Here is a 24,179-nt window from a genome sequence, read left to right on the forward strand (position 1 = left end):
TGCCCGCATTGCCGGGACAGGGGCAGCGGTGCCGGCACAGGCTGAACCAGGGCAGTCTCTGCACTTGAACGCTTGGCTGGCGCCCTGACATATTGGGGTTGATGACTCTGGCACTTTATATTTCCTTTGGCTACATAGAGCTGGGGAGGGTGGTTTAACCCTTGCCTGTCTGTGCCCTGCTCTGCCGACCCTGGTTGTGTGGGGCAGGTCAGCTCCTGGAGGTCCTGGTTCCTTCCGTGGCTTGCCAGAGCCAAGAGGCGCCTGTATCCTTCAGCCCTACCGGTTCGAGGGGCTGGTGAGGTTTTGATGGGGAGGGGGCACAGGGTGATAGGAAGGAGATAAAACCATGGTGGAGGGGTGATGATGCTGGACTCCCCTTTCCTCCTCACTCTCCTTGGGCTAGCCTGGGGGCCGGCCCTATGCCCCTTAACCACCAGCATCCCCTCCTCCTCCTCCTGGTCCCCAGACCCCCGCGGAGGGGTCTGCGTGGCTGCGTGCGGGGGGGACGCTGAGCTCGGCTCCCCGCGGCAATCAGGGGCGGGAGGCGGGACGCGCTGCCATTGCCAGGCAGCACCTCCTTCCCTGGGCACCCTTGGCAGCAGAGCCGCCGTGTGCCCGGTTCTCCCGTCCAACCCCGCCGGGGCCCGCAGCCCCCCGCCTCCCGCCCTCGCCCGCTGCCTTTGTTGTGCGATGAGAGCCGGCTGGCGGGGCTGAGCCGGCACAGCCCACTGAGCATGGAGCCGCTGAGCCACCGCGGCCTGCCGCGGCTCTCCTGGATCGACACCCTCTACAGCAGTACGTGGCCTGGGCTGGAGGGGTGGTGGTGAGGGGGGGGACGGACCGGGGTGCTGGGTCCCCACTACCTGTTGTGTAATGCTGCGTCGCGCCGGGGAGGGATGCTGTGCGTGCTGGGGATGCTGTGCGTGCTGGGGGTGCTGTGCGGGGGGCTCCCCGGCTCAGCTGATGCTGTGCTCCCCTCCCTGAGCATCCCGGTGGCAGGGCAGTCCTGACTGGAGTTGGTCCAGCATCCCCCCGTGTTCTGCATGAGCAGGATGGGTGATGGTGGCCTCAGTGTGATGGGTCTCGCTGGGGCTGGAGCAGCCTGACAGCCCATGGGGGTCCTTGGGGATGTGGATGTTTAATGCTCCGCGTCCCATCCCCATCCCTCTGTGGCGGTGAGAAGGCAGCTCTCCCCCAGCAGTGATTTTTGCAGTGAGCTCCAAGGCACCGAGCAGAGGGTGCTGTGGCAACACAGTGTTGGTACCCAGGGGCTGGGGGCGTCCTGCAGCATCCCAGGGGTGCGAATCCCTCCATCCCACAGATGGGCAGCAGGGAGGAACAAGCTCTGGAGCTGTGCTGGTCCTGATCCCATGGCAGCTCTCTCAGCAGCAGCCAAGGGAACCAGGGACATGGCTAGGGGATGTGGGGACTCGGTCACAGGGTCCCTGTTGTCATTCTGGGGGAGCATCGAGCTGCATGGGCTCAACCCTGGAGTTGGGTTTTGGAGTGCAGTGTTGAGCTCAGAGCCTGGTGTCTGTGGGGCAGTGAGGCTTGGCATGGCTGTGTGGGAAGGTGGGATGATCCAGAGAAGGGGGAACGGTGCCTCCTTCATGGATCTGGCATCTGCTGTTCCCTGGAGGGAGACAGGGGCTGCTGGGGAAGCACATTGCATAGGGCTGAGCTACCCCAACTTTTCCAGCCCAAACACCCGCAGCCAGAGGGCCACATCCAGCAGCAGCAGTCCCAGGGTCTGGTGCAGCTTGTGCAGGCGGCTGGGATGGAGCCCGGAGGCCGCATCCAGCCCATCCGCACCCTCCTTCCCAGCCGCAGGCATCTCTGCAAAGCAGTGGCTCTGCCATCCTGAATCCTGCTCCAGCCGCTCTTGCCAAGGTGCGGAGGAAGCTGTTTGGCATGTCCATGTTTTGGGGGATGTGGGACAGGGTCTGGCCTTCGTCACAGCGGGGAAGGTGGTGATGGTGTGGAGGAGATGCTGTTTGTGTTGAGCCACCCTTTGGAGGAGGCCCGCGGAGGCAGGTCCGAGGCCAGCTCACGCATCCGTGTTGTCATGGTGAATTTTCACCCAGGCACAGGGAAATCGTGGCGTTTCCCCAAAACCTCAGAGGCTCCATGCGGATGTTGAGCTTTTCCTGGCACTGGGATAGGATGGGCAAGCATTAGGGTGTGCTGATGCACTGCTGCGGTGTTGGGGAACAGCACATATCTGCCTGGAAAGGGAAGAAAATGCCACCCTGAGCTGCTGTGGCTGTGCTGCCTCTGCCTGGACTGGGCAGGAGCCAACCACTGCCCTTGGATGTGCTTCCTTTTGGGGACCATAGTGCTAGCATTAGCTGGGAAGATGTGGCAGAGCAGAAACATCCTTTCCCTGGGGAAAACAATCCCCTGTGGGGATGTGTTTCTGGCCCTGTCACCTTCCTTGGTCCACATGCCAGCCCACAGGACCCTTGCCCTGATGGTGTCAGCATCTCATGGGCACCAACCCTTGCTGCATTGTGGGGCTAGGTCCAGCTCAGGGTCAAGGGGCTGTGCTGGAGCTGGGGTTACAAGCCTGTTTCAGGTCAGGGTGTCCTCACCCTCCTAGAGCGGCTCCCCTGGTCCAGGCCACCTCCCTCCCATCGGTCCCCACTGGTTGGGGTGGAGCAGGAGCATTTCCACTGCTGCTAAAAAACGGGAGCAAAAATAGCACTGGGTTTTGGCACGGGCACAGGAACAGGCTGCAGGGGCAGTGCAGCTGCGGGAGGAGGAGGGAGGCGCTTGGCTTGAGCTGGCTGGGTGGCAGGAGCACCCCACAGGCAGGGAGATGCAGAGGCTGGACCCTCCATGTCCCCTCGCCCAGCAGTGTTCGCCTTGCCTGTCCTGGTTGCTCGGTGGTGCTTGGTTCCCTCCCTGCAGCGGGTGCTGGAGAGATCCTGGCCTTCCCCATAAATACTGAACAGCCTCTGGTGGCACAGCTGGAGCTGTAGGGACAGAGCTCCATCCTCGCTCCTGTGAGCAGTGAAGGCTCCTTCTCCTTGGGTGCCTGTTAGGGCACTGCTTGTACATCTCATCCCCAGCTCCATGCTGGGACCGGGATGTAGATCTGCTCCAACTGGGAGCAATGGCTGCCTGAGAGCCAGGTCATTCCTGCATCCCACAGGCCAGTCCCTTCCCTGTCTGTGCCATCGATGCCACCTTCTTCCCTGCAGGGCTGCGGGTGTCACCTCCCAGGGTCCCCAGCCACCTCATTAACGCTGTGTTCCTCATTACCTCGCTGCCAAGTCAACCCAGCCTGGTTGCCAGGTCTCCCACAGTGCTGGTGCCACTCTGGGTGCCCTATTTCCCACCCTGCTGTTAAGTCTAGAGCTGCAGATCTTGGCCTTGGTGGAGGCGAGGCGTTGGAGCCTCCACGTTGATGTGCCTGGTGGGGACCAGCAGCTTTGTCCTCTCTGCAGCTTGGCTCTCCTTAGATCCCTTGATAGGGAAAGGAGCTTGGCTGAGAGGTTTGGGTCTCTCTGGGGCATCCCCAGCTCAGGGACAGTGCCTGGTTGATCTCAGAGGTGCTGTGTGGGGTGGGTGTTCTGGGGAGGTGTCCATCATGGGGGGACACCAGCACTAATGCACCTCATGCTGTCTTCTTCCTGGAGGTATTCCAGCTGGGACCTATCAAAAGCAGGAGGGACGAGGGACACCCCACCACGAGGAGGCAGAATAGGTTAAAACCAGGGATCACCTTTCCCTGGAAGCTGAGGACCAAGGGGGAACCCCATTGATCCCCATCCAGCTTGTTCATTCCCAGTCAGCTCCTGGGTTGAACTGGGCTGCAGTGGCCAAGTGAAGGTGGTTCCCCAGCCTCTGCAGTGTGGTTATTAGCTACTAATTGCTCAGACCTAAGCAACTGTGTCCTGGGGTGTCCTGGCAGAGCTGGGGTGCATCTGGATCATGTCAGTGCTCTCCGCCATCCCACCTGCAGATCCAGGATGGGACCCCCACCCCTCCCCACTGTCACCAGCAGGGCTCTCAGCCTGAGCGGGCTTCGCAGTACTCCGATTTAAAGATTTATCCACTTCCAGTAGGAAGCCAAATGCAATATTCATGTGCTGAGCAGTGTCAGTGGGAGTCAGGGGACTCCTTGGCTGGGATGGCAGAGCTGTGGGGGCACAAAGTGTCAGTGGTGCAGTGTTTGGTCTGGAACGACTGCTCCAGCCCCTGTGCCCCCCTTTTTGGCCAGGGTATCAGCCAGGGTCTTGTCTGTGTCTCCTTGCTGTCTGCACGCAGGGAGTCTATGGGGACAGCCATGGAGCTGCTGGGTGAAGGGGAGTGAGGGGCTCCATGGAGTTGGGCAGGCCGTGCCCACCGCCTCTTTGGGAGCTGTCGGGGGGGTCTTAGCCACAGGTCCCTGGGGGGCGGGTACTGGCTGCACCCCGAGGCTGCCCCTGCCGCAGCCGTGCTCCCTTCCCCCTCCCCTTTGTCAGCATCTCGGGGCTGCTGCAGACCTCTTCCCGCTGCCACCGAGCTGATGCCGTTTCCATGGTAACGGTTTAGGATGTACCCCGGTCCCCCCCTCTGCGCCCTGGGGACCTGCTGCAGACCCCAGGACCCCCTAGCTCCTACCTGGGGCTCCAGCTCCCCAAAATGGTTTCCCGTGGGCAACAGGGCAACACATGGGCAGCAGGGACAGTGTGAGGCATCCAGAAGTGGGTGCTGGCCTGGCGTGGTGGTGGCTTCATCCGGCACTGGGGAAAGCAGACACTTTCTGCTCCACCAAGCTGCCCACCCGCCATGGAGCTGTCAACCATCCGCCTTCTACCAGGGGAGTGGCAATGTCCTCCATGCTGCGGACCCAGGCATCCTCCCTGGCACCCATTCCCCCTCTCCAAGGAGGATGGGCATGGGAAAGCAGGGAGGATGGTGGCTGTGGCTGCCAGCCCAGCTCCTTCCCTCCCCAGGGATGGCACGGGGATGGCGGATGATGGGCAGGCAGGGCAGAGCCACGAGTGTGGGGCCAGGGCGTCTGGCAGAGCAGCTGTCCCTGCACAGAGGAGGCCCGAGGCCTCTCTGTGCCGTTAATTATGCAAATTTAGGGAAGTGTGTCAAGCAGAGGATGCCCTGTGGGGCTGAGGATGCTCTGTGATGCTCTGCCTGCTGGAGCGGGCAGAAAGCAGGCAGCCGAGGCTGGTGGGACCAGGGTGGGCTGCGGGTGCCGGAATGTGTGTCTGTGCATGGTCCCGGGTGTTGGACACAGGGTCTGTTGCCTGCAGGTGACCCACAGCTGGGTGTTTGTGGTGTGCTGTGTGGTGACCGTCGGCTATGCCGCTGCATGGATGCTCACCACCATCCTCTTCCCCTGGCAGACTTCAACTATGGAGCAGACGAGTACGACGCCGAGGGCAACGAGGAGCCGAAGGCGCTGCCAGAGGGCTCGGAAACCATGCCCTACATCGATGAATCGCCCACCATGTCCCCCCAGCTCAGCGCCCGCGGCCAGGACAGCGGGGACGGTGTCTCCCCTACACCCACCGACAGCCTCAGCACAGGGGTAGGTGTTCCGGGATGCGGAGCTCTGTGCCGGGTGTGGTTGAAGCCGGGGCTGTGGGTACCCGCTCGGTTGTGTCAGCAGTGTTGTTGATGGTCTGATGCTGCTGTGACCTGCGGGACTGTCCTCTGGCATCCCAAACTCTGGGGTACAGCAAGCACCCTGTTCTGCTGCTGGTGGTGCCATGTCGGTGGGACATGGCGTGTCCCTGCCCCGGCGGCGGAGCCACGACGGCACGGACTGATCGGGGAGAAGGGACCGGGTGCTGTAGCGCAGCCCGGCTGGGTGAGAAGTGTGGGGTTCGCAGGGAGCCCGCAGGCAGCCGCTGCGCCGCGCTGCCGGCTCCATCTAGCGGCACTTGGAGGTGAACCGCCGGCTGGGGAGGGAGCCCTTGCATGGGTCCCCCCTTCTGGGGAATTCGGATTTAACCCCTCCATTCCCTCTGCTCTCCCGAGAGCATCCTCGGGATTTCACAGGAGGGATGGTCGGAGATCTGCGGGGCGGGAAACAGAAGGGAAAACTTTATTTTTCCAGGATAAAAGATCATGTAAATCTCGGGAACATCGGGGCTCTGTGCCCGGACCGGTGGGGTCTTGGCAGGGCATCGGATGCCCCTGGCCCCTCGGCACAGGGCCTGTGGAGGGGTGCTGCCGGGGTCCCGCAGAGGGCTGGGGCTCAGGCGGGGCAGGAAGCCAGGCTGGGAAACGTGCAGGTTTCTGTCGTGGAAGGAGTTAAGCCTTGACCCGGATGCTGAGGCAGAAGAGGCGAGAGAGGTGTGGCTTCCTCCCCGGGGCCCGCCGTTGCGCAGCATCCTCCTCCCGGCGCCCAGCGCCGCCCCACCGCGCTCCCTGGGGACCGCAGCCACCCTGCTGCGGGAAGGACCCTGCCCCGGGGCCGGCTCAAACCACCCGGGCTCAGCACCCCTTGTCCCACCCCACCAGGATGCTGGGCACAGCCCCGCGAGCATTGACGCCGGGATTTTGGCGGTGGGCTCCATCCCAGGAGCCAGTTGGGATAGGGGAGAATATCCCTGGGAAAGCAGAGTTGGCGAAAACCCCAGGGGTCACTGGCAAAGCGGTGCTCTTGGGGGCTGGTGGAGCTGGATGCAGGCAGTGAAGCTGGCTTGGTTGGCTCTAACAGGATTGGGAAGTGTCGGAGCTCAGCGCCGGCTTTGCCTCCATCTCTTTATCTAGAGCTGCTTGTGTCAGGGCTTAGTGGGACACCATCTGCTTACAGCATGTTTAATCGGCGTGTCCAGCCCTGCGATGGGCACAAGCTTGCATGTGGGTTCTGCTGTGTCATGGGTGCCAGGCTCACCCCATTGCTCTTCTCTGGTGGGGTGGGACTGGTGTCACTGCCTTTTGGAGTGCTGGAGGAGGTTTCTGGTGGGGCATCTCTTCTTGCAAGCCTCTGGGGCAGCTGTGACCACATCTGGGGCAGCCAGATGCTGGGTGCAGACACATCCTGTCTCTCCTCCCGCTTGGTGTGAGGTGATGGCCCAGCCCCTGCTTGGAGAGGTGTTTCTGGGTTTGGCACTGTGGATGCTTTCCCCTGGGCAGGGACTGTTCTGCCCTCTGGAGACCTGGCTGCAGCAGGCAGGGGCTCAGTGCCCTCGCATAGACCCCTCTTAGCAAAGCATGAGCTGCGGTGTGGACACGGGGCTGGACACAGACTCTGGAAGTCCCCATGTCTGTGTCTCTGCCCACTTCTCATAGCAGAGGTTGGTTCCAGGCTTGGACAGGCGCAGGAGGCAGAACAGATGCAGTTGCTGGTTCCCTTTTTGCTGCAGAGGATCGGGGGAAACTGCTGAAACAGCTCTTGCGTTAGTCTCCCTTCCTCCAGCCCGTTCTTGCCCCGTTTCCAGGGCCCATGTTGTCCCTCACAGGTGCCACAACACTGATGTCTCTGTTCCCCGGCTGCCCCTCGGTTGTGGTCAGGCTGGGGCAGCAGTGAAGTGCTAGCGCTGATCCATGCGGGATGCTGTGGGGAGGCACGTGTGTCAGCTGCGTTATCCTGCCCCGAGTCCCCTCTGGGGTAGAGAGAGGTCCCTTCTGGGGGCGTGGAGCCAGGTCTCCTTATGGTACCCGGTGACGCTGGTGCCCTCTAAGGTCACTTTTGCCGGTGGCAATCCCTGTGGTCTGTCTGCCCGCCCGCGGGACACGGTGGGACCAAGGGTCCCTCTCGGGCGGGGTGGGCGCTGTCGTGTTGCCGCCTGCTCTGCTGGGTGAGGATGCAGGGCTCTCCAGGGGACCCTCCCCGTGGTTTCCCCCGGGAGCTGCGGGAACCGGCTCGGGGCGCCTCAGCCTTGACCACACGCCGCCGGCGAGGCAGCTCCACCTCCAGCGCCGAGAGATGCATTTCCTGTAGCGAGCGTGCAGGGCGGAGCGGCGGGGCTGGCTGGGGCAGCGGCCCTCCACCACCCGCAGCCCCTCCGGGGGTGAGCGCAGCGCCAGCCGCTGCCTCCTGTGCCACCGCTGCTGACCCCAGGGCGGCCGCTGCCACCACCCCTTGGGGCCGGTTGTGCTCCCCCCCCCCCCTCCTCCCCGGGATTCCCGGGCTGAAGGCCGGAGCTGTGGCAGGCGGGAGCACCGGGGATCCCATAATGGCTCCTTTCATCCCGCGCCGGTGGCCGGTGGCCAGGGCTGAGTCAGGCCAAGCTGGCTCAGCCGTGTGAGCCCCTCGCTCGGAGCCTCGCGGGATCCCCGCTGCCCAGCCGGCCATGGAGGAGGAAGAGGAGGCCATAGGGTACTTGGATAAAGTGCTGGAGGATGAAGATGACTCTGAGCCGGGAACCCCCACCAGCCCCGTGTCTCCGTTCTCGGCCGGCGAGAAGGTGGGCAGCGGGGGCTCCCCACTCCTGTGCTGGTGGTGGGGCTGGGGGACAAGGGCATCTTGCTGGTGCTGGTGATGTCCAGGACTTGGGGCAGCTTCTGGGGTCCATGTGGTGGGTGCTGGTGGGGAGCAGGAGCATCACCGCTGTTCCTCCGGGACTGCCTGCAGCCAGGGCACGGCCCGGGGCTGCACAGGGTAGCGGGTGCAAAGGGTTCAGTGGGTGCTTGCGCAGAGTGGGGTGAGCCCCAGCCTTGTTCCCATGGGGAGCGGGGTTATGCGTGCTGCTCGGGGGGGGGGGGGGGGGGGGCTGTGTGGGTTGGCAGAGCTGGTGCCGGATGCTCAGGAAGGGGCTGGACCGCACTCTGTCACTGCCCCACTGCATGGCCACCAGCGCCCCCTAAACCACCCCAAACCCCAGTGCTGGGAGGTCGCCCCGGGGGCACCCATGTGCTGGCACATGTGGAGCCCGGCACCCTTCTCTTGCCCGCCCTGCCTGCGTGCCCTCAGGGTGCTGGCAAAGGGCTGGAGTTCTCCCTGGGGTCTCCTGCATGTGGCTGCTGTGCCCCACCTTATGGTTGTTCCTCTGGGTTGCGGGGGTCCAGCTGGCATCATCCCTATGGGGTGCTGCAGGGCCCGGGTGTGGACGGGCCCCTTATCTCCCCAGCTCTCGCGCAGGGCCCAGGCTGAGGGAAGCAGGAAGAGCCTGTGACTAATTGGTGGCAAAGAGCCCACAAGCTCCCAGTGCACAAACCTGCTCCCCCCGTGCACCCCTGTGCTGCTGCACCAGTCGCTGTGTCCTGGCATTAACAGGGAGCTGCAGGGTGGGCACTGCAGTGCCAGGGTGCGACAAGGAGATGCTGATCCATGGGCATGCCCACCCATGGCTTTTCTTTGGGTGGCAAAGCCTGGCTCCTGAGTGTGGTTTTTAAGTGGAGATCCAAGGCATGCTGGGCATTCAAGGCGGTCCAGGGACTGGGATGCCTTGGAGCCTGGCTGAGGGTCCCAGAGTCCCCCAGCCCATCCATGCATCACCCATCTCCCTGCTCATGGAGTCATGGGTCATGGAGCGTCAGTGCTGCAGCAGACCTGGGCACTAACTGGGCTGCCAGCAGCGGGTCCCCATACAGCCCAGGACCTGCCCCAGTGCCTCTGGGGTGGCACTTTCCTGGGAAAGCCTCAGCTGGGGAAAGGGTGGTGCTGGATCACGCGGGAGCACCACAGAATCACAGGATTGTTTAGGTTAGACAAGAGCTTTAAGAGCACCGAGTCCCACTTTAACCCAGCGCTGCCAACTCCAACACTAAACCGCGTCCCTAAGTGCCACATCTACACGTCTTTTATACCCCTCCAGGGCTGGTGACTCAACCCCTTCCCTGGGCAGCCTGTCCAGTGCTTGACAGTCCTTTTGGTGAAGAATTTTTTCCTAATATCCAACCTAAACCTCCCCTGGCGCAACTCGAGGCCATTTCCTCTCCACCGCCGGGCATGATTTCACTGGGCGCTTCTGGACTCTGCCCTGGGAGGGTCCTGCAGTGCTGTGCACCACCCTGGAATGCTGCCTGCAGCGCCGGGCTCTTGGCCAGCCTGGAGCAGGGAGGGGAGCGAAGCCGGTGCAGCCCTTGGTTTCCCAGCTGGCTCCAGCCTGGCTGTGCTGCCCGGCAGGCACGTGCCCAGCCCTTGCCATGGAGCTTCCCTGTCACTGATGGGGATACCCACGCAGGGACGGGCTGGTGGGATGAGGGGTGTCCTCCTGTGCTGCCTGCTGGCTCAGCCAGGCTCCTTGCTGTGTTGCACAGGGTGAGCGAGATGCTGGAAAAGGCCTGGAAATGCGGAAGCTGGTGCTCTCTGGTTTCCTGGCCAGTGAGGAGATCTACATCAATCAGCTGGAGGCCCTCTTGTTGGTGAGCACAGCCCCTCCAGGGATATTCCCTAGCGGGTGGATGGATGGATGGATGGATGGATGGATGGATGGATGGATGGATGGATGGAAGTGAGTCTTCCTGGACAGCCTCCCCCAGGCAGACCTGGCCCAGATGCTACCTGTGCAGGAGCAATGCAGCAGGAGTGATGCTGAATCCAACCTTGCTCTGTTCCAGCCACCCTGTCTCACCTCCCCTGCTGCTTGTGTGCCTGGTGGGGAAGTATTTATAGCCCCGCTTCCTCTTGCGGGCTCACTGGCCCTCGTGGTGGAGATGCTGTTGCACAACGTGGGCTCACCGCTGCCATGGGGAGCTCTGTGGGGATGCATGACTGGGAGCAGCCCCTTGCTCCAGCTGCTGGCCCAGACCCATCCTTGCTGCCAGCTCACATCCCCCTCACCTCAATGTTCCCCCCTCAACTCTAGTCTTAAACACTCTCCCTTCTCCTCCCTTGGCAGCCTATGAAGCCACTGAAGGCCACAGCCACAACATCGCAGCCTGTCCTCACCCTCCAGCAGATTGAGACCATTTTCTACAAGATCCAGGACATCTATGAGATCCATAAGGAGTTCTATGACAGCCTGTGCCCGAAGGTGCAGCAGTGGGACAGCAACGTCACCATGGGCCACCTCTTCCAGAAGCTGGTATGGCCTTCCCCAGGTCTTGCTCCACTTGGAAGAGGAGGAGGGCCAGGGAGATAGAGCACCATGCTGTGGGGCTCAGCTCATGCCCTGCCATCTGTTCACCGGTGGCCATGGGACTTGTTGCATCCATCCTTGCAGCAGTCCCTGCTGCCTGCCTGCATTGATGCCCACAGTTAGCGGGTTCCAGGAGCAGCCACGGCAGGGTTTTGGCTGGAGGTGGATGGTGTGGCTTTACCATGGGGCTGGCAGGTGCCCAGGTTGCTGCCTCTTTGCTGTCTGCGCTCTCCAGGGCCATGCTCTGGGTCCTGCCGCTGCTTCAGACTTGTGATGGGAGCAGAGGTTGTGCCCATGGTGCTGTGGCCATGCTGGGGAGGGGAAGAGGAGAGGGCAGGTTGAAGGGTGCCAGGAAGTGGCTGTAGCTTCAGCCTCCAGGGTCCAGGCTCTCATTTCCTCTCTGCTGGACTTTGGAGGTTTGTGGGGGCATGGGGCTGGGCAGGAGCCCCAGCATCCTGCTGTGGGAGAGGACTCTCCCTGTGGATCCAAGCGTGTGCCCCTGCTGACTATGGCCTGCCCACATCCTGCTGGGAGTGAACAGCTCTGAGCAGTGTCCCCTCCGTGGCTGCCTGGCCTCTCACACTGTGGGTGGCTTCAGCATCCCACTGGATGCCCGGCTAATCCCTGCTCCCCGCAGGCCAGCCAGCTGGGGGTCTACAAAGCCTTTGTGGATAACTACAAAATCGCACTGGAGACAGCAGAGAAGTGCAGCCAGAGCAACTGCCAGTTCCAAAAGATCTCGGAGGTAAGCTGGGCTGAGGGGACAGGGCTGCTGTGACCAGGCTGTCCTGGCACAGGGCAGAGAATGCTGTCCCATGGCTGAGACAACCGCATCTGCCCCATGGAGATGCTGTCCCTGCCCTGCGGACCCTCAGGGACTGTCCTAGGGCAGGAGCATCAGTGGCTGTGAGGGAGGGTTGTGGTCTTTGCATATTGTGGGATTACCCCCACCTTGTGCAAGCTCAGGTTGGGTTCAGCCCTCGTTGCTGTAATTTCTGGGGTGCCAGCATAGTCTTCTCCTGCTCGCCCCACCACTGAGCATGGATGCTGGGTACTGGGCACCTGTGGCTCGTCTCCTGTTGGCTGCATCTCCATGCATGGCTCCCCTATAGCAGCGGGACCTTCTGTGGCTTCAGGCTTGTTCCCTCTTCCCTCCAGCCCCTCCACAGCAGCTCAGTGGAACCAGCAGCCTCCCTGTGCTGCTGTGGGGCTGAGAGTCCTGCTCCAGGGTGCTAGAGGGGTCCATCGTGTCCCTTCTGCTGGGCACAGCCAGAGCTGCTCCTGGCATCCCATACAGTCCACACCTCCACCCCAGCACCCACGCGTGGCCTCCAGAATGGCCTGGCTGGGGCAGGGAGGAGGTATCGGGGTGCAGGAAGGGTGAGGGGGGGGGATGCCATGACCTTGAGCAATGACCTTCCCCCCGAGGGCTGCTCTGATGGGCCTTTCCCTCCCTAGGAGCTGAAGGTGAAGGGCCCCAAGGACTCCAAGGAGAGCCACACGTCCGTCACCATGGAGGGTACGGCAGGCGCGGGGAGGGGGACGCAGCCTTTGTCTGCGCGCGGATGAATTACTGAGCAGCTCCGGCGAGCGGAGCCCTTTGTGTTCCCGTGCGCGGAGCCGGCAGGGAGCGTTGGGGGGGGGGTACGGCTCTTGAGGATGCTGGGGGCACACGGCAGCCCCCCGCCCGCTGCCCACCGCATCCCGCTGCACCCAGCGCCGTGCTGAGGGGCCGATGCCGTGCCGCAGCCGGGCTGAGCTGCTGCGGGGCGCAGAGATGGCTGCGTGGAGACGGGGCTGCCATGGAAATCCTCGTTGTGGTCCGGCTCTGCTGTAACTGCACCTACGGTGAGGCGAGGGGGAGGGCTCTGCATTCAGGTGCTGCTGGGGAGCGGTGCTGTGGGGTCACTGGCCCTGGGGCTCGCTGTCCTTGCTGGGGGGGGGGGGGGGTGTGTGTTGGAGGCTGTGTCGTGTTCTGCAGCCTGAAGTTGGGAATGGCTTTGTTCCAGGCTCTATTGAATCATCTTGGCTCCGGCATACGCGGCCACGCGCTCGCCTTCCCTGCGGGCAGGGGCTTGTGCCAGTGATGGGACAGCGAGGGGCTGGGGATCCCTGTGTTCTGGGGGGGCTGGTGATAGGGAGGATTCCCTGCTTGCTTTGCTGGGGGCGGTGAGCACGGTGGGACTGGAATGCTCATCTCTGCGTGGCTGGGGAGGAGAGGCACTGGGCATCCCTGCCTGCTGAGGCTGGGCCCCTGCTGCCTGCGTGTGGGTCCCAGGCTGGTGGAACTGTGCTGGTGAGGAGCCTGGTGCTCTTCTTGTACTGGGGCAGCCCCTCCCTGGCTCCATGGTGTTTTGCCAGTGCCTGTAGCGATGGCAGAATCCTCCCCCTGGATCTAGGGTGGGGGAATGAGGAAGGGATACCCTGCCTGCCCCCCTGCATCCCAGAGGATGGCTGCTGCAAGGAGCTGGGCTCCAGTTTTACCTGCTGGCACAGGTGTGTGGGATGCAGCCTTCAGGTCATGGTCCAGCCCTTCATCCTCACCTCCCTGTACCAGGACAGGGGTTCCACTCTCGGGACTGGGCATCGTGAGGCAGCATGCTGTGGGGAAAGTGGACGGGAACCCCCTGCAGCTCATAGGACAGAGTGGATGCAGGCAGCACTTTTCCCTCTTCCCCAGCCCAAAGCCAGGCCCTGCTTGGCCCTGGCAGTTTGAGGAAGTGCTCAGAAGCAAAGGGAAAACCCAGAGGCATCGGCCTGGCTGTAAGCCGTCAGGGGGACATGTGAGTGGTTGGGTACGGGGAGCAGCACTGTCAGTGTGCCCTGTGCCTTTGCCTGCCCAAAGAGCTGGGCAAGAGGAGGAGGAGGGTCTGGCTGCCTGGGGTGAAATGTGCCTTTGAAGAGCTCCCAGGGCTGGTTTCCTGCTGGGAAGGTGCATGGCAGGAGAAAGGGGGTGTCTGTGCCCTGTGTACGGGGCAGCTGTGTGCCCCTGCTGTGGATGGAGCCTCATGTAATCATGGGGGGCTGCAGGGAGGGAACATGGGGCAGCAGCACTGGGAGGATGCCTGGTCCTCCTGTGTTCTCTGTAGGTGGTGGGGGTTCTGCTGCTGCTGGAGCAGCCTGGGTTCCCCTTGCACCCAGGACTGACTGGAGTGGGGGGATATGGGGTGTCCCATGGGGTGGCAGAGCCCGGCAGGGGCAGGTCAGGGATGAGACCTGCTGCTGAGCCAAAAGGGAAACTGAAAAGGCTGCTGGTGGTGATGAGCAGCTTCCGCCCCACAGCCACCGCAGGCAAAGCTGGTGGTGCCGGTGTGCACACCACAGCCGGGAGGGAGGCCCTCGCCCCACAGGGAGGCCGTGCTGGCACAGTCATGGTGGGGATGTCCTGCAGAACGCTGTGTGTTCGCACAGCTCCTCTGGCTTTGCCACCCGTGATGTGTGGCAGCAGAGGGGAGGAGCCCGTGGTGCCTGGGTTGGTGTCCCCATCGTGCCCTGTCCCAGGGCTGACACAGACCTTACCGATGTGGGGCCATGGCTGGAGCAGAGCAACTTGTGTGTAGCACTACTTGGCCAGCACCATGCTGCAGTCACCCCAGTGGGGACCCAACAGACACCTGCACTGCTGGTCCACTCATGGTGCAGAATGGACCCCAGACGTTCACCCAGGGCTTCGTGCAGATGTGGGGGGTCTCTGTGCATTATGTGCATCCTTGCCCCTGCAGGATGTGGTCCTGGCTCTCATGGGTGGGAGAGGGGCCGGGGCCCTGTTGGTGGGTGGCTGCTGACACCTTCTCTCTCCCCTCAGCGTTGCTGTACAAACCCATCGACCGGGTGACGCGGAGCACCCTCGTCCTGCATGTGAGTGTGACACCAGTCCTGGGGTGGGGGACTCTGCCCTGTTGCTCCTGGGGACCCGCAGCCATGGGGAGTGCTGCTGAGGGGTCTCCGGGGTGGGTGCGGCAGGCAGGGCAGTGCCCTTGGCCACTCACCTGTACCTGTTCCCTTCCAGGACCTCCTCAAGCACACCCCAGCTGACCACCCCGACTACCCGCTGCTCCAGGATGCCCTCCGCATCTCACAGAACTTCCTCTCCAGCATCAATGAGGACATAGATCCCCGGAGGACAGCGGTCACCACCCCCAAGGGGGAGGTAAGCCAGTGGGGTGGGCAGTAACGGGCACAGGGTGAGGGCTGAGCCCTCTGCCAGCCCATGGCTAGTGTCTCCACCCTGGGGAGCTCCATGGTGCTTGGCCAGGAGATGGAGGGTTTCCTCTAGATGCAGTTAGGGTGCAAGGTTAGGGTTCTACTGGTCCTTGCTAGCACCCTGCTGAGCATATGGGACTCAAAATAGCAGCCAGAGAACATAGACCTTCCCATGCTCCCAATGGCTGAGTCATGGAGGGGGACAGCAGCATCCGTCCCCTGCGGTTTGTTGGCCTTTGCTCCCTGCCTGCTCTCACCCCAGCCCTGCTGCCCCACAGACCCGGCAGCTTGTCAAGGATGGCTTCTTGGTGGAGCTGTCGGAGGGCTCGAGGAAGCTGCGGCACGTCTTCCTCTTCACCGACGTGCTGCTCTGCGCCAAGCTGAAGAAGGCAGCGGTGGGGTAAGGAGGGCGCTGGGCACGGGGGGGATGTCCCAGCCCCCTGTCCTGCAGTGGGCTGCGGGACGTGCCGGGAGGGGGTCAGGCATTACTGAGCACCCACTCCCCGGCTGCAGGAAACACCAGCAGTACGACTGCAAGTGGTACGTGCCCCTGGCCGACCTGGTGTTCCCTTCGCCGGAGGAGTCGGAGCACTGCCCGCAGGTCCACGTCATCCCCGACCATGAGCTGGAGGACATGAAGATGAAGATCTCAGCCATCAAGAGCGAGGTGCAGAAGGAGGTGAGAGGAGGATGGGGTGCTTAGGGAAGTGTGGGACCTGCTGCCAGGGTGGGTGCCTTGCTCTGGGACAGGGATGGGACATGGGGGTGCCTGTGAAAGCTCCTCTTTGCTCCCTGCCTATAGAAAGCCAACAAGGGGCAGAGCCGGGCCATTGAGCGCCTCAAGAAGAAGATGTTTGAGAATGAATTCTGGCTGCTCCTCAACTCACCCGCCATCCCCTTCCGCATCCACAACCGCAACGGGAAGGTGAGGAGGGTGGGCTGGGGGCCGGGCTCGGTGCTGCCTGAGCACAGCCTGCTGCATCGTCCTCTGTCTTGCAGAGCTACCTCTTTCTGCTGTCATCCGACTACGAGAGGTCCGAGTGGAGGGAGGCCATTCAGAGACTGCAGAAAAAGGGTAAGTCTGGGGCTATTGAGGTCCTCTTGAACCTCACAAGGAGGCCCCATAGGATCACAGTCTCTGGTCCCCATGGCCAGCACTGGCTGCATCCCTCTGAAGCTCCTCTCTTGTCCTCTCCCAGACCTCCAGGCCTTTGTGCTGAGCTCGGTGGAGCTGCAGGTGCTCACGGGATCCTGCTTCAAGCTACGCACTGTCCACAACATCCCGGTCACCAGTAACAAGGATGGTGAGTGTTACTGTGCTGGTGGGTCCTTCTTTGCCTCCAGATGATGCTGGGGAGGAGCTGTGGGGTCCCTTGTGGGGAGCTGTGTCCCTGCTTGGGGACCGTGCCTGTGCAGGGAACAGCCACCCACCAGGTGGCACTGCTGGAGCAGAGTCTGGCTCCCAGGCAGCGTAATCTCGGCTGGAACACGGGAATGCTTTGGGATGCTCCCCAGCATTCCCATGGGCTGCGCAGGACCAGGGTGTTCCCAAGGCGAGACCCACTGGGAACCTCCCTCAGGGCTGTCCAACAGCAGGAGACCTTGGGGTGTCTGTCAGGGATGATCAGCAGGGGGGGATGCACGTCCTCCTCCAGGCCTTAGGGATGAACAGTGGGGTGTCACCACAGACACCCAGTGCTTGCTATGGCAAAGGCTGCCCTGGGGGATGGCCAGCCCACACACGGGCCATTGGGCATGGGAGGTGGCTGCTGAGCCCTGACGGCCTCTGCTCTCCCCACCACAGATGATGAGTCCCCTGGGCTCTATGGGTTCCTGCACGTCATCGTCCACTCCGCCAAGGGCTTCAAGCAGTCTGCCAGTAAGTGTGGGTGCCCACCCTTTAGCTCGGGGGGGCCTCGTGTGGTCAGAAGAGCTGGGGTCCAGCATGTGGCCCCGCTCTGCCCACAGCGGTGCCCTGGGAGCTGATGGGGCTGTTCCTGGAGTGCTGAGTGGTGTCTGCTCCCCCAGACCTTTACTGCACGCTGGAGGTGGACTCCTTTGGCTACTTCGTCAGCAAAGCCAAGACCAGGGTTTTCCGGGACACCACCGAGCCACAGTGGAACGAGGTGAGAGGAGGGTGGGATGCAAGGAGGGGACTGTATCCCCCCTTTCCCTTCCAGCCCCAGTTTTGAAGGTGTTTTGGGATGATGGGGCTGAGCCATTCTCCCTCCGCATCCCAGGAGTTTGAGATTGAGCTGGAGGGCTCCCAGTCCCTGCGCATCCTCTGCTATGAGAAGTGCTATGACAAAACCAAGCTCAACAAGGACAACAACGAAATTGTGGACAAGATCATGGGCAAGGGGCAGATCCAGGTATGCACTGGGGGTTTTGAGCATCTTCTCACCCAGCGATGGACCCTCAAGATGCCTGGGCTGGGAGGGTTGTTTTGGTGTGGTGCCTGGAATGGGAGATGCCTGGCGGCATGGGAAATGGGGGACAGGGATTGTGGCTTGGGGTTGAAGGCAGTGAGGCGGGGAGGCATCAGGGGTATGAGTGGTGGTCCCAGGGCACAGTGGCTGCAGGAGAATGTGGGACAAAGCAAGAGGGGGTCCTGTGGACATGACAAAGCCAGTGGTGGTTCTGTTCTGCTGCAGCCTGTGGGTCTGCAGGGAAGGGTCTGGCCCCTGCCTCAGGGGGGTCTCTGGGTGTGCAGTCCCCCATCCCTCCCCACCAACTGTGGCTGTCCCCTCTGCCACCATCTGCCTCCCGTGCCTCTCCATCAGCTGCTGTTATGGCAACAGGGGTTTCCAGGACAACGGCTGATCTGCCTCTGACTGGCGGTTGCCAGGCAGGAGGATGGAGGCCTGGGCTGCCCTGGGATGCTCCAAGTGAGCTGGACCGGGAAGGTGGCAGCCCCCAGACTCACCTTGGCCAGGCTGCAGGGAGGCCGAGGGCAGTGGGGATGGTTTGGGATGGGGGTACCTCTGTGTGTTCCTGGTGGGGACACCGGGTCCGGCTGCATTCCCCAGGGGACAGCGTCGTGCCTGGAACACAGGGTCCAGCCAAGGCCACTTCAAAGGGCCCAGTGCAGCTACTGGCTCTGTGGGAAAGCAGCTGAGGGCAGGTCCTGGGGGACCAGCATGGAAATGCCACTGGGAAGGGGATACTGCAGGGGGATGGCTCTGCACTGGGATGGGAGACGGAGGCTTGGCTTCACCAGTGGCTTGTTCATACCCAAAATTGCTTGTCTGTTGCCCGCTCCACAGGGAAGCGGTGGTGTGAGGTGGCATTGGGCCAAGGGGAGGGTTGGAGCAGGGATGGGGCTTGATGCCCCTGGGGATCAGTCCAGCTGCACGCTCGGAAATAGCCTGGGTCAACAAACATGAGTCATGCTGGGAGACACAGGGGCTGGACAGGGACAGCACAGCTTGTCCCTGCTGTGTACAAGTCATGGGGAAGAAAGGAAGAGAGAGGAGGTGCTGGGGCTGCTTTTCCTGGGCTGGTTGGTCAGGGTCAGGTTGGGGCTGTCCTCCTCTCACCACAGCTTGGCCCCTGCCTGGGACTTAGGAGGGCAGGGATGGGCTGCATGGCTATGGGCAGGATGAGCAGTGCTGCACATGGGGCTGTGGGTTGTGGCCAGACCCCTTTACCCTGAGCTGCTCAGGCAGAGATGCTGCCCTGGCTGGTCCCTGGGCTCATTGTGACCTGCTGCTGGTTCCAGTTAGCAGCAGGAGTGGGAGACATGGAGCACCAGCATCAGCAGCTCAGCAAAGGCCCATGGTGTATGTGGGGCTGCCAGGATGGCTGACACACCCCCCCCCCCCCCAGCCAGTGCTGTGCTTAGTGCCCAGCTCTAATCTGGTGGCCCAGGCACGTGGGTCAGCCATGAAAGCAGCTTAGAGGCACCAGGGGCTGGTGGGATCAAGGGAATGGTGCAGCCCTTCTGCGGGGGGCAGCGGGAGCCTCCTGAGGCTGCAGCGGTGCCATGGGTGGGAGTCACATCCTGCTGGCACAGAGGATGTGGATGGGCCCATGGAGGGGCCAAGGCTGGCACCAGCCTCTAGAGCATCCTGGCAGTGAGCCCTAAGGGGTCTGCTGTGTGGTGAGCATCTGATCCCACCCTGAGCTCCATCCCTGTGGCTGGCAGAGGGTGAGCACCCTGTGCCATGTGGGTGCAGCCACTGGTTGCTCTATGGGAAGGTGTGTCTGGGTTGGGACTGGGAATGGAATGGCTCTGCTCTGGCTCCTGGTTGGCATTAATGCTGGTTTGTTGTTGTTAACCCTGTTTTGCATGTGGTTTCCAAGGCTGGGACGTGGCGTGGTCAGGGTAGAGGTGCCATGGAGGAGGGCTTGTGTCCCTGGCACTGGAGGGCTTGGCCCTGCTCTAAGCTGTCCCAGTCACTCCCAGCGGCTGGGCTGTGCCCAGTGGGTGCTGGCAGGGGTGCCCGGTGCTATGTTGGGGTGGCAGATGGATGCAGAGCAGGCTGCAAGCACTTGTGTCCGTATTGCAGAGGGGAAAGGCTGGATCTGTCCCCTATGGCCTAAGGTGGGCAAGGAGACAGGCAGTGGGTGCACAAAGGGGGTCTCATGGTGGTGGGGCAGGATGGAGCAGCCCCTTCCTCAGTCCGTGTTCGATGCACAGAGTAGAGCTTGTGTTGTCATGGGCACGGTGCCTGCCATACCCGCAGGGAATAGCTGCCTGCCTGTCTGTCCCCCTCGATGGGCTGGTGGAGGCCCTGGAGGGGGTGATTTTGGTGTCGGGGCTCCCCAGACCTGCAGGGATCCACAGGGTGACCCATGTGCACTCAAGGGGGCTGCGGAGGTCTGGACTGGGGGCAGTGCAAGTCCCTCCCAGCCCTGCACCTCACCACATCCATGCCCGTCAGGAGAAGCAGCAGGCAGGGACCCTTCCAAGGCTGGGGCACAGGGCAGAGCCCTGCCTGCACCCCATCCCCTGCCCTGCCGCCTCAGCACATCACCTCCTGGCAGTGGGGCTGACAGGGGCCAGGGCACGGTGAGCGTGTCCTTGCTTATCCCTGGGTCTGACAGGAGACCCCTAAAGACCTATCCCTGTGCCGGGAGCGGGAGAGCCAGCCTGGCTCTTCCATGGAGCCGGGAATGCTGCAGCCAACAGCGCCGATGGCTTCCGGGGCTGCGGGCGCTGCGGGCGCTGAGACGCAGATAATGGATAACGGTGGATGAGGGTGGATAACGGTGGTGGGGAGGCGGGGTAGCCCCTCCAGCCCTCCCAAGCGGCTGCTGGTGGCAGGGCGAGAGTTAAACGCGTGGGGGCCGCCGGGGGGGGGGGGGGGGGGGGGGCTGCCTTTGAGTCACTTCCTCGCAGGGGAGGGAGGTTTTGGGGCTGCCGAGCTGCCGCTCCACAGCCTGGCTCACACCCTGAGGATGAGCCCTGGCCGCTCGCCTCCCCGCCGCCCCGGCCGGGCTCCCCTCGCCGGCCTCCGCTGACCCCGCCGCAGGAGGGATGCGGGTGCCGTCCTAACGCAGCCCCGGCCACCCTCATCTCGCCTCCCTGAGCCGAAGCGGACATCGGGATGACGGAGGTGCTGGTGCAGCCGGAGGGCAGCCCTGGCCCCATGGGCGAGCAGCCGGAGCACGGCGTGGAGGAGCCCGAGGGGAAGCGTCCTCCCAACACGGGCGCCCGCCTCTGGGGCAGGGTGCGCAGCAAACTGCTCCGGCAGAAGGTGCCTCTCGGGGTGCAAGGGGGGGACGGTTTTGGGGTGCCCGTGGTGGGCACCAAACGGGCTCTGGGATGGCTTTGCCGTGCGTGGTGGTCGTGGCTTTTTGGTTGGTGGCTTTGTGGGGTAAGGGGGGCTCTGATGGGGGAGGTTATGGGGTCCATGCATGGAGCAGGGAGGCTGGTGGGTGCTTTGGGAGCTCTTAGAAGCAGTCAGCAGCTTGTGGGGTCCTCGTTGCCCTCTTGTCTCCCTCTTGTCTCCCTCTGCGTGCTGGGGGGATTGGGGGGGGCTGAGCCATTTTCACTGTAGGGTCTGGCAGAGGGAGGGTGTGGAGCCCCCCTGCCCTGCCCCGGGGCTCACCCAGGAGGCAGAAATGCTTGTGGGATGACTGGGGCCAGGCTCCTGGGGTGCTGGTGCCTGTGTACCCCCCTTGCTTGCTTTGCAACCCCTCAATCCCGGGTCCCTCCAGGCTCCTCCTAGCTGGGGGGGCCGCATCATTCTGCCCATCAGATGGAGGGCAGGGGTGGGCAGCAGAGTTGTTGAGAAGGGCACGGCACCATCAGCGGTTGTCCCAGAGCCCCTGCGATCCCATGGGGGGGCTCCGGGGGCTTCCCTCCATGGGGTCCCCCTGCGCAAGGAGCCGCTGGCTCGGTTCGGCGGCAGCGGGGCCGCCCGTGACGCAGCGGCATTAACCTCGATTCCGAGCCGCCGCCGCCGCTCCCGCCGAGGGGATTAAGGGGCAGCGAGGGCTGCGTGGGGCCGCCCGCCAGTGGCTGTTGCTGGGTCAGAACACGGGGTTTGTGTCCCAGCCACACGTGTCCTCACCGCTCCCCTGCTGCCGCCGCCCCCCGGGGGCTGCAGGGCAGGATGTGGCCCCGTGGTGCTGTGGGTACCTGCTGCTTCTCGGGTCGCTCGCAGACAGGGCTGTGAATGGTTGCTTTTTTTGGGGCTGTGCTTTGCCGCCGGCAGCATCTCCTGTTGTGGGGGCTGCTCTGCTTCCCACGGCGTGGAGCGGCTCAGGGACCCGGGAAGCGCCTGTTCCCCGGGGAGGGAGCTGCCGGCATGGAGGTCTGATGGGGGCATCTGCTTCCTGGAGGCCAGGCTGGGGTGTTCGTGAGTGCTGTGCTGATCTGAAGCAATTCTGGATGTAGTAGATCCCCCAGGATCCCGCTCCCGATAGCCATGGGGGGGGACGGCCTTGCTGGTTGAGTCACCAGTTTGCTTCCGATGGCTTCACCCCAGGCTGATGGGTGACCTCATGGGTGTGAGCTGTGAGGGATGTACATGCCCAGCCCGGCATCCCCTGCCCTGCTGCAGCATCCCAGCGCTCAGGGTCCTGGAGAGCTGCTCTGAGGGTTTGGAGCTGGCCCAGCTCCTCACCTGGGAGCCCCAGGGACCCAGCACTGCCTGGATCTGTCTTGGCTGCCGCTGCTGGCACAGGAGCTGCATCCATGGTGCACAACCTGAGGTGTCTTGAGGACAAAATCCTGGGCTGTGGCCTCATTCCCTTGAGTGCAGGGTCACCCCATGCACTAGACAAGCAGCAGGAAGGGGCTGTGAGATAAATTCCAGCAGGATTGAGGATTCTGGCACTGGAGCCTCCCCAGGACACACAAAGCGCTGCTGGGATGCTCATCACCTGCCACGCTGCAGCAATGAGGGGCTTTGACCTACAAGCAAACACCTTTGGATAATTTGAGAAAACAGGATGATGGCACATCCCTTTGGTTGAGAGCAGGAGGTGTTTCAGCTCCCCGTGGATAAGAGGAGCACTGCCGCGAATGCCGGCCTGGGCATGGATGTCATCACTGCCAAGAGATCCCTGAGATGCAGGAGGGAGCAGCCTGGAGAGATGCTGGTGACAGACACAGGCTGTTTGAAGCTGGCTGATCTGCCGAAGAGGAGCTGACATCTGGGACAGCAGCATGTCACTTGTGCCATCCTGCACAGCGCTGGCCTCTGGGGCTGCCAGGCCAGAAGTTCTGACCAGCCGAGGATGTCCCTGCGTTGTGCTGGAGCAAGGCAGCTCCCTTTGGAGGAGAAGGAGATGGTGTTGGTAGCGGAGATGGGGCGTTTGCCAGCGCTGTGTGGGCAGGAGCTGCCTGTGGCTCCGTGGGTGGATGCTCCTGTCCATCCTCCCACCCCTGGAGACGGAGCATGGGCAGCTTTGCTTCCTGCAGGGAGTGGGCAGCGTGGCGGTGCTGCCTGCTGCGTGTGGTGACAGCGGGCAGGGCTGGAGGGCCCGGCCATAGCTGGTGCCTTGTGGGTGCACAGGGACCTGTAAGCTCGGGCTGGTGGCACTGACTGAACTAGCCTACATTCAGGGCCGTGCTGGTTGCTGCAGGGAGCTGGATGGGTTCAATCCTGCCTGGCCAGGGGCAAGTGCCTGCAAGGAGGTGCTGTGCTTGGGGTAAGATGTGTGGCGCTGGCAGCAGCCAACCTGGCTTTTATTAAGGCTTTCTTCAAAGCCTTGCTAAAGCCCTTCCAGATGTGAGCCGCCAGGAGCCGGGAGGACCCAGGGGATGGGGATGGGGAAGGGCGTATGTGATGGTTGCAATTAAACTTGTGCTGCAGGAGGCACACAGCTCCTGACCTGGCTGGGGGTGAAGAGCTTTGCTCCTCCTGCCTGGGGCTCACAGGGTCGGATGCTGCTATGAGAAGGACTGGGCTGTGTGGGGAAAAGGGATGGAAGCCCCATAGGGCAAGCGTTGGGTTGATGTTGGCCTTGGTGCGTGTATGGGGATCTGGTGCTGGTGAGGGCTGCGTTGACTGTGGTCCGGCTGCAGTCTCGTGATCCTGGTGTCCAGACCTGCTGCAGGGCCCCACGGGAGACCAGGGCAGCTGCAGCCTTCCTCCTCCTCCTCCTCCTCCTTCTCCCCCCGCTGCTGTTCCCAGCAGCCGCAGGGCTGGCGGGAGGAGGTGGTGTGGTGCTTGCTGGGCTGGAGCCAGCGAGAGGGCTCCACGTCAGGAGCCATTCCCAGGTCACGCTGGAGACCGCAGCGTTCCTCGTGGCACCGTGGTCGCTGAAGAGCTCCTTGGGTTCGATGTGGCACGCTTGGGCATAGGGAAATGCCACAGTATTGGGTCTGTGCCGAGAGCCAGGGCAGCTCGAGCCTCTCCTCAGGAGTGTGGGGTCTTGGTCTGCAAGAAGGGACATGAGAGACCGCAGGGTTCACCCCTATCGTGACATGTGGTGGCTTCACGGGCAGCCAAGGCAGGGGAACAGCAGCTCCGTGGCCAGAACAGCAGCTCTGGACATGTTTGTGCTCGTCTGGAGCATCTCTGAACGCAGCAGCTGTAG

At 62.9% G+C, this 24,179-nt stretch overlaps 1 protein-coding gene across 5 annotated transcripts in view; it reads left to right on the forward strand.

Moving 5' to 3' along the window:
* Window positions 1–24,179, forward strand: part of ABR (ABR activator of RhoGEF and GTPase) — a 39,467-nt gene that overhangs the window by 8,852 nt on the left and 6,436 nt on the right. Inside the window, exons 1-16 of one of the 5 annotated variants that reach the window (XM_061470195.1) lie at window positions 534–795; window positions 5,349–5,533; window positions 10,159–10,263; window positions 10,740–10,925; window positions 11,617–11,724; window positions 12,438–12,498; window positions 14,785–14,837; window positions 14,989–15,129; window positions 15,461–15,582; window positions 15,696–15,861; window positions 15,985–16,107; window positions 16,182–16,257; window positions 16,382–16,486; window positions 16,987–17,061; window positions 17,211–17,308; window positions 17,423–17,554. In XM_061470195.1, the coding sequence (XP_061326179.1) occupies window positions 735–795; window positions 5,349–5,533; window positions 10,159–10,263; window positions 10,740–10,925; window positions 11,617–11,724; window positions 12,438–12,498; window positions 14,785–14,837; window positions 14,989–15,129; window positions 15,461–15,582; window positions 15,696–15,861; window positions 15,985–16,107; window positions 16,182–16,257; window positions 16,382–16,486; window positions 16,987–17,061; window positions 17,211–17,308; window positions 17,423–17,554 (1,797 nt within the window). In that variant the 5' untranslated portion in view covers window positions 534–734. Of the gene's footprint in view, window positions 1–533; window positions 796–5,348; window positions 5,534–8,050; window positions 8,364–10,158; window positions 10,264–10,739; window positions 10,926–11,616; window positions 11,725–12,437; window positions 12,499–12,523; window positions 12,828–14,784; window positions 14,838–14,988; window positions 15,130–15,460; window positions 15,583–15,695; window positions 15,862–15,984; window positions 16,108–16,181; window positions 16,258–16,381; window positions 16,487–16,986; window positions 17,062–17,210; window positions 17,309–17,422; window positions 17,555–20,516; window positions 20,885–24,179 lie in introns of those variants that run through there. The other 4 variants (XM_061470194.1, XM_061470196.1, XM_061470197.1 and 1 more) reach the window with 4 other exon arrangements.

Source organism: Pezoporus flaviventris, unplaced genomic scaffold (genome assembly GCF_033815535.1).
Source record: "Pezoporus flaviventris isolate CSIRO_AGI_PZ_B2104156 unplaced genomic scaffold, CSIRO_AGI_Pfla_v1 ptg000063l, whole genome shotgun sequence".
NCBI classification, from domain to species: domain Eukaryota; kingdom Metazoa; phylum Chordata; class Aves; order Psittaciformes; family Psittacidae; genus Pezoporus; species Pezoporus flaviventris.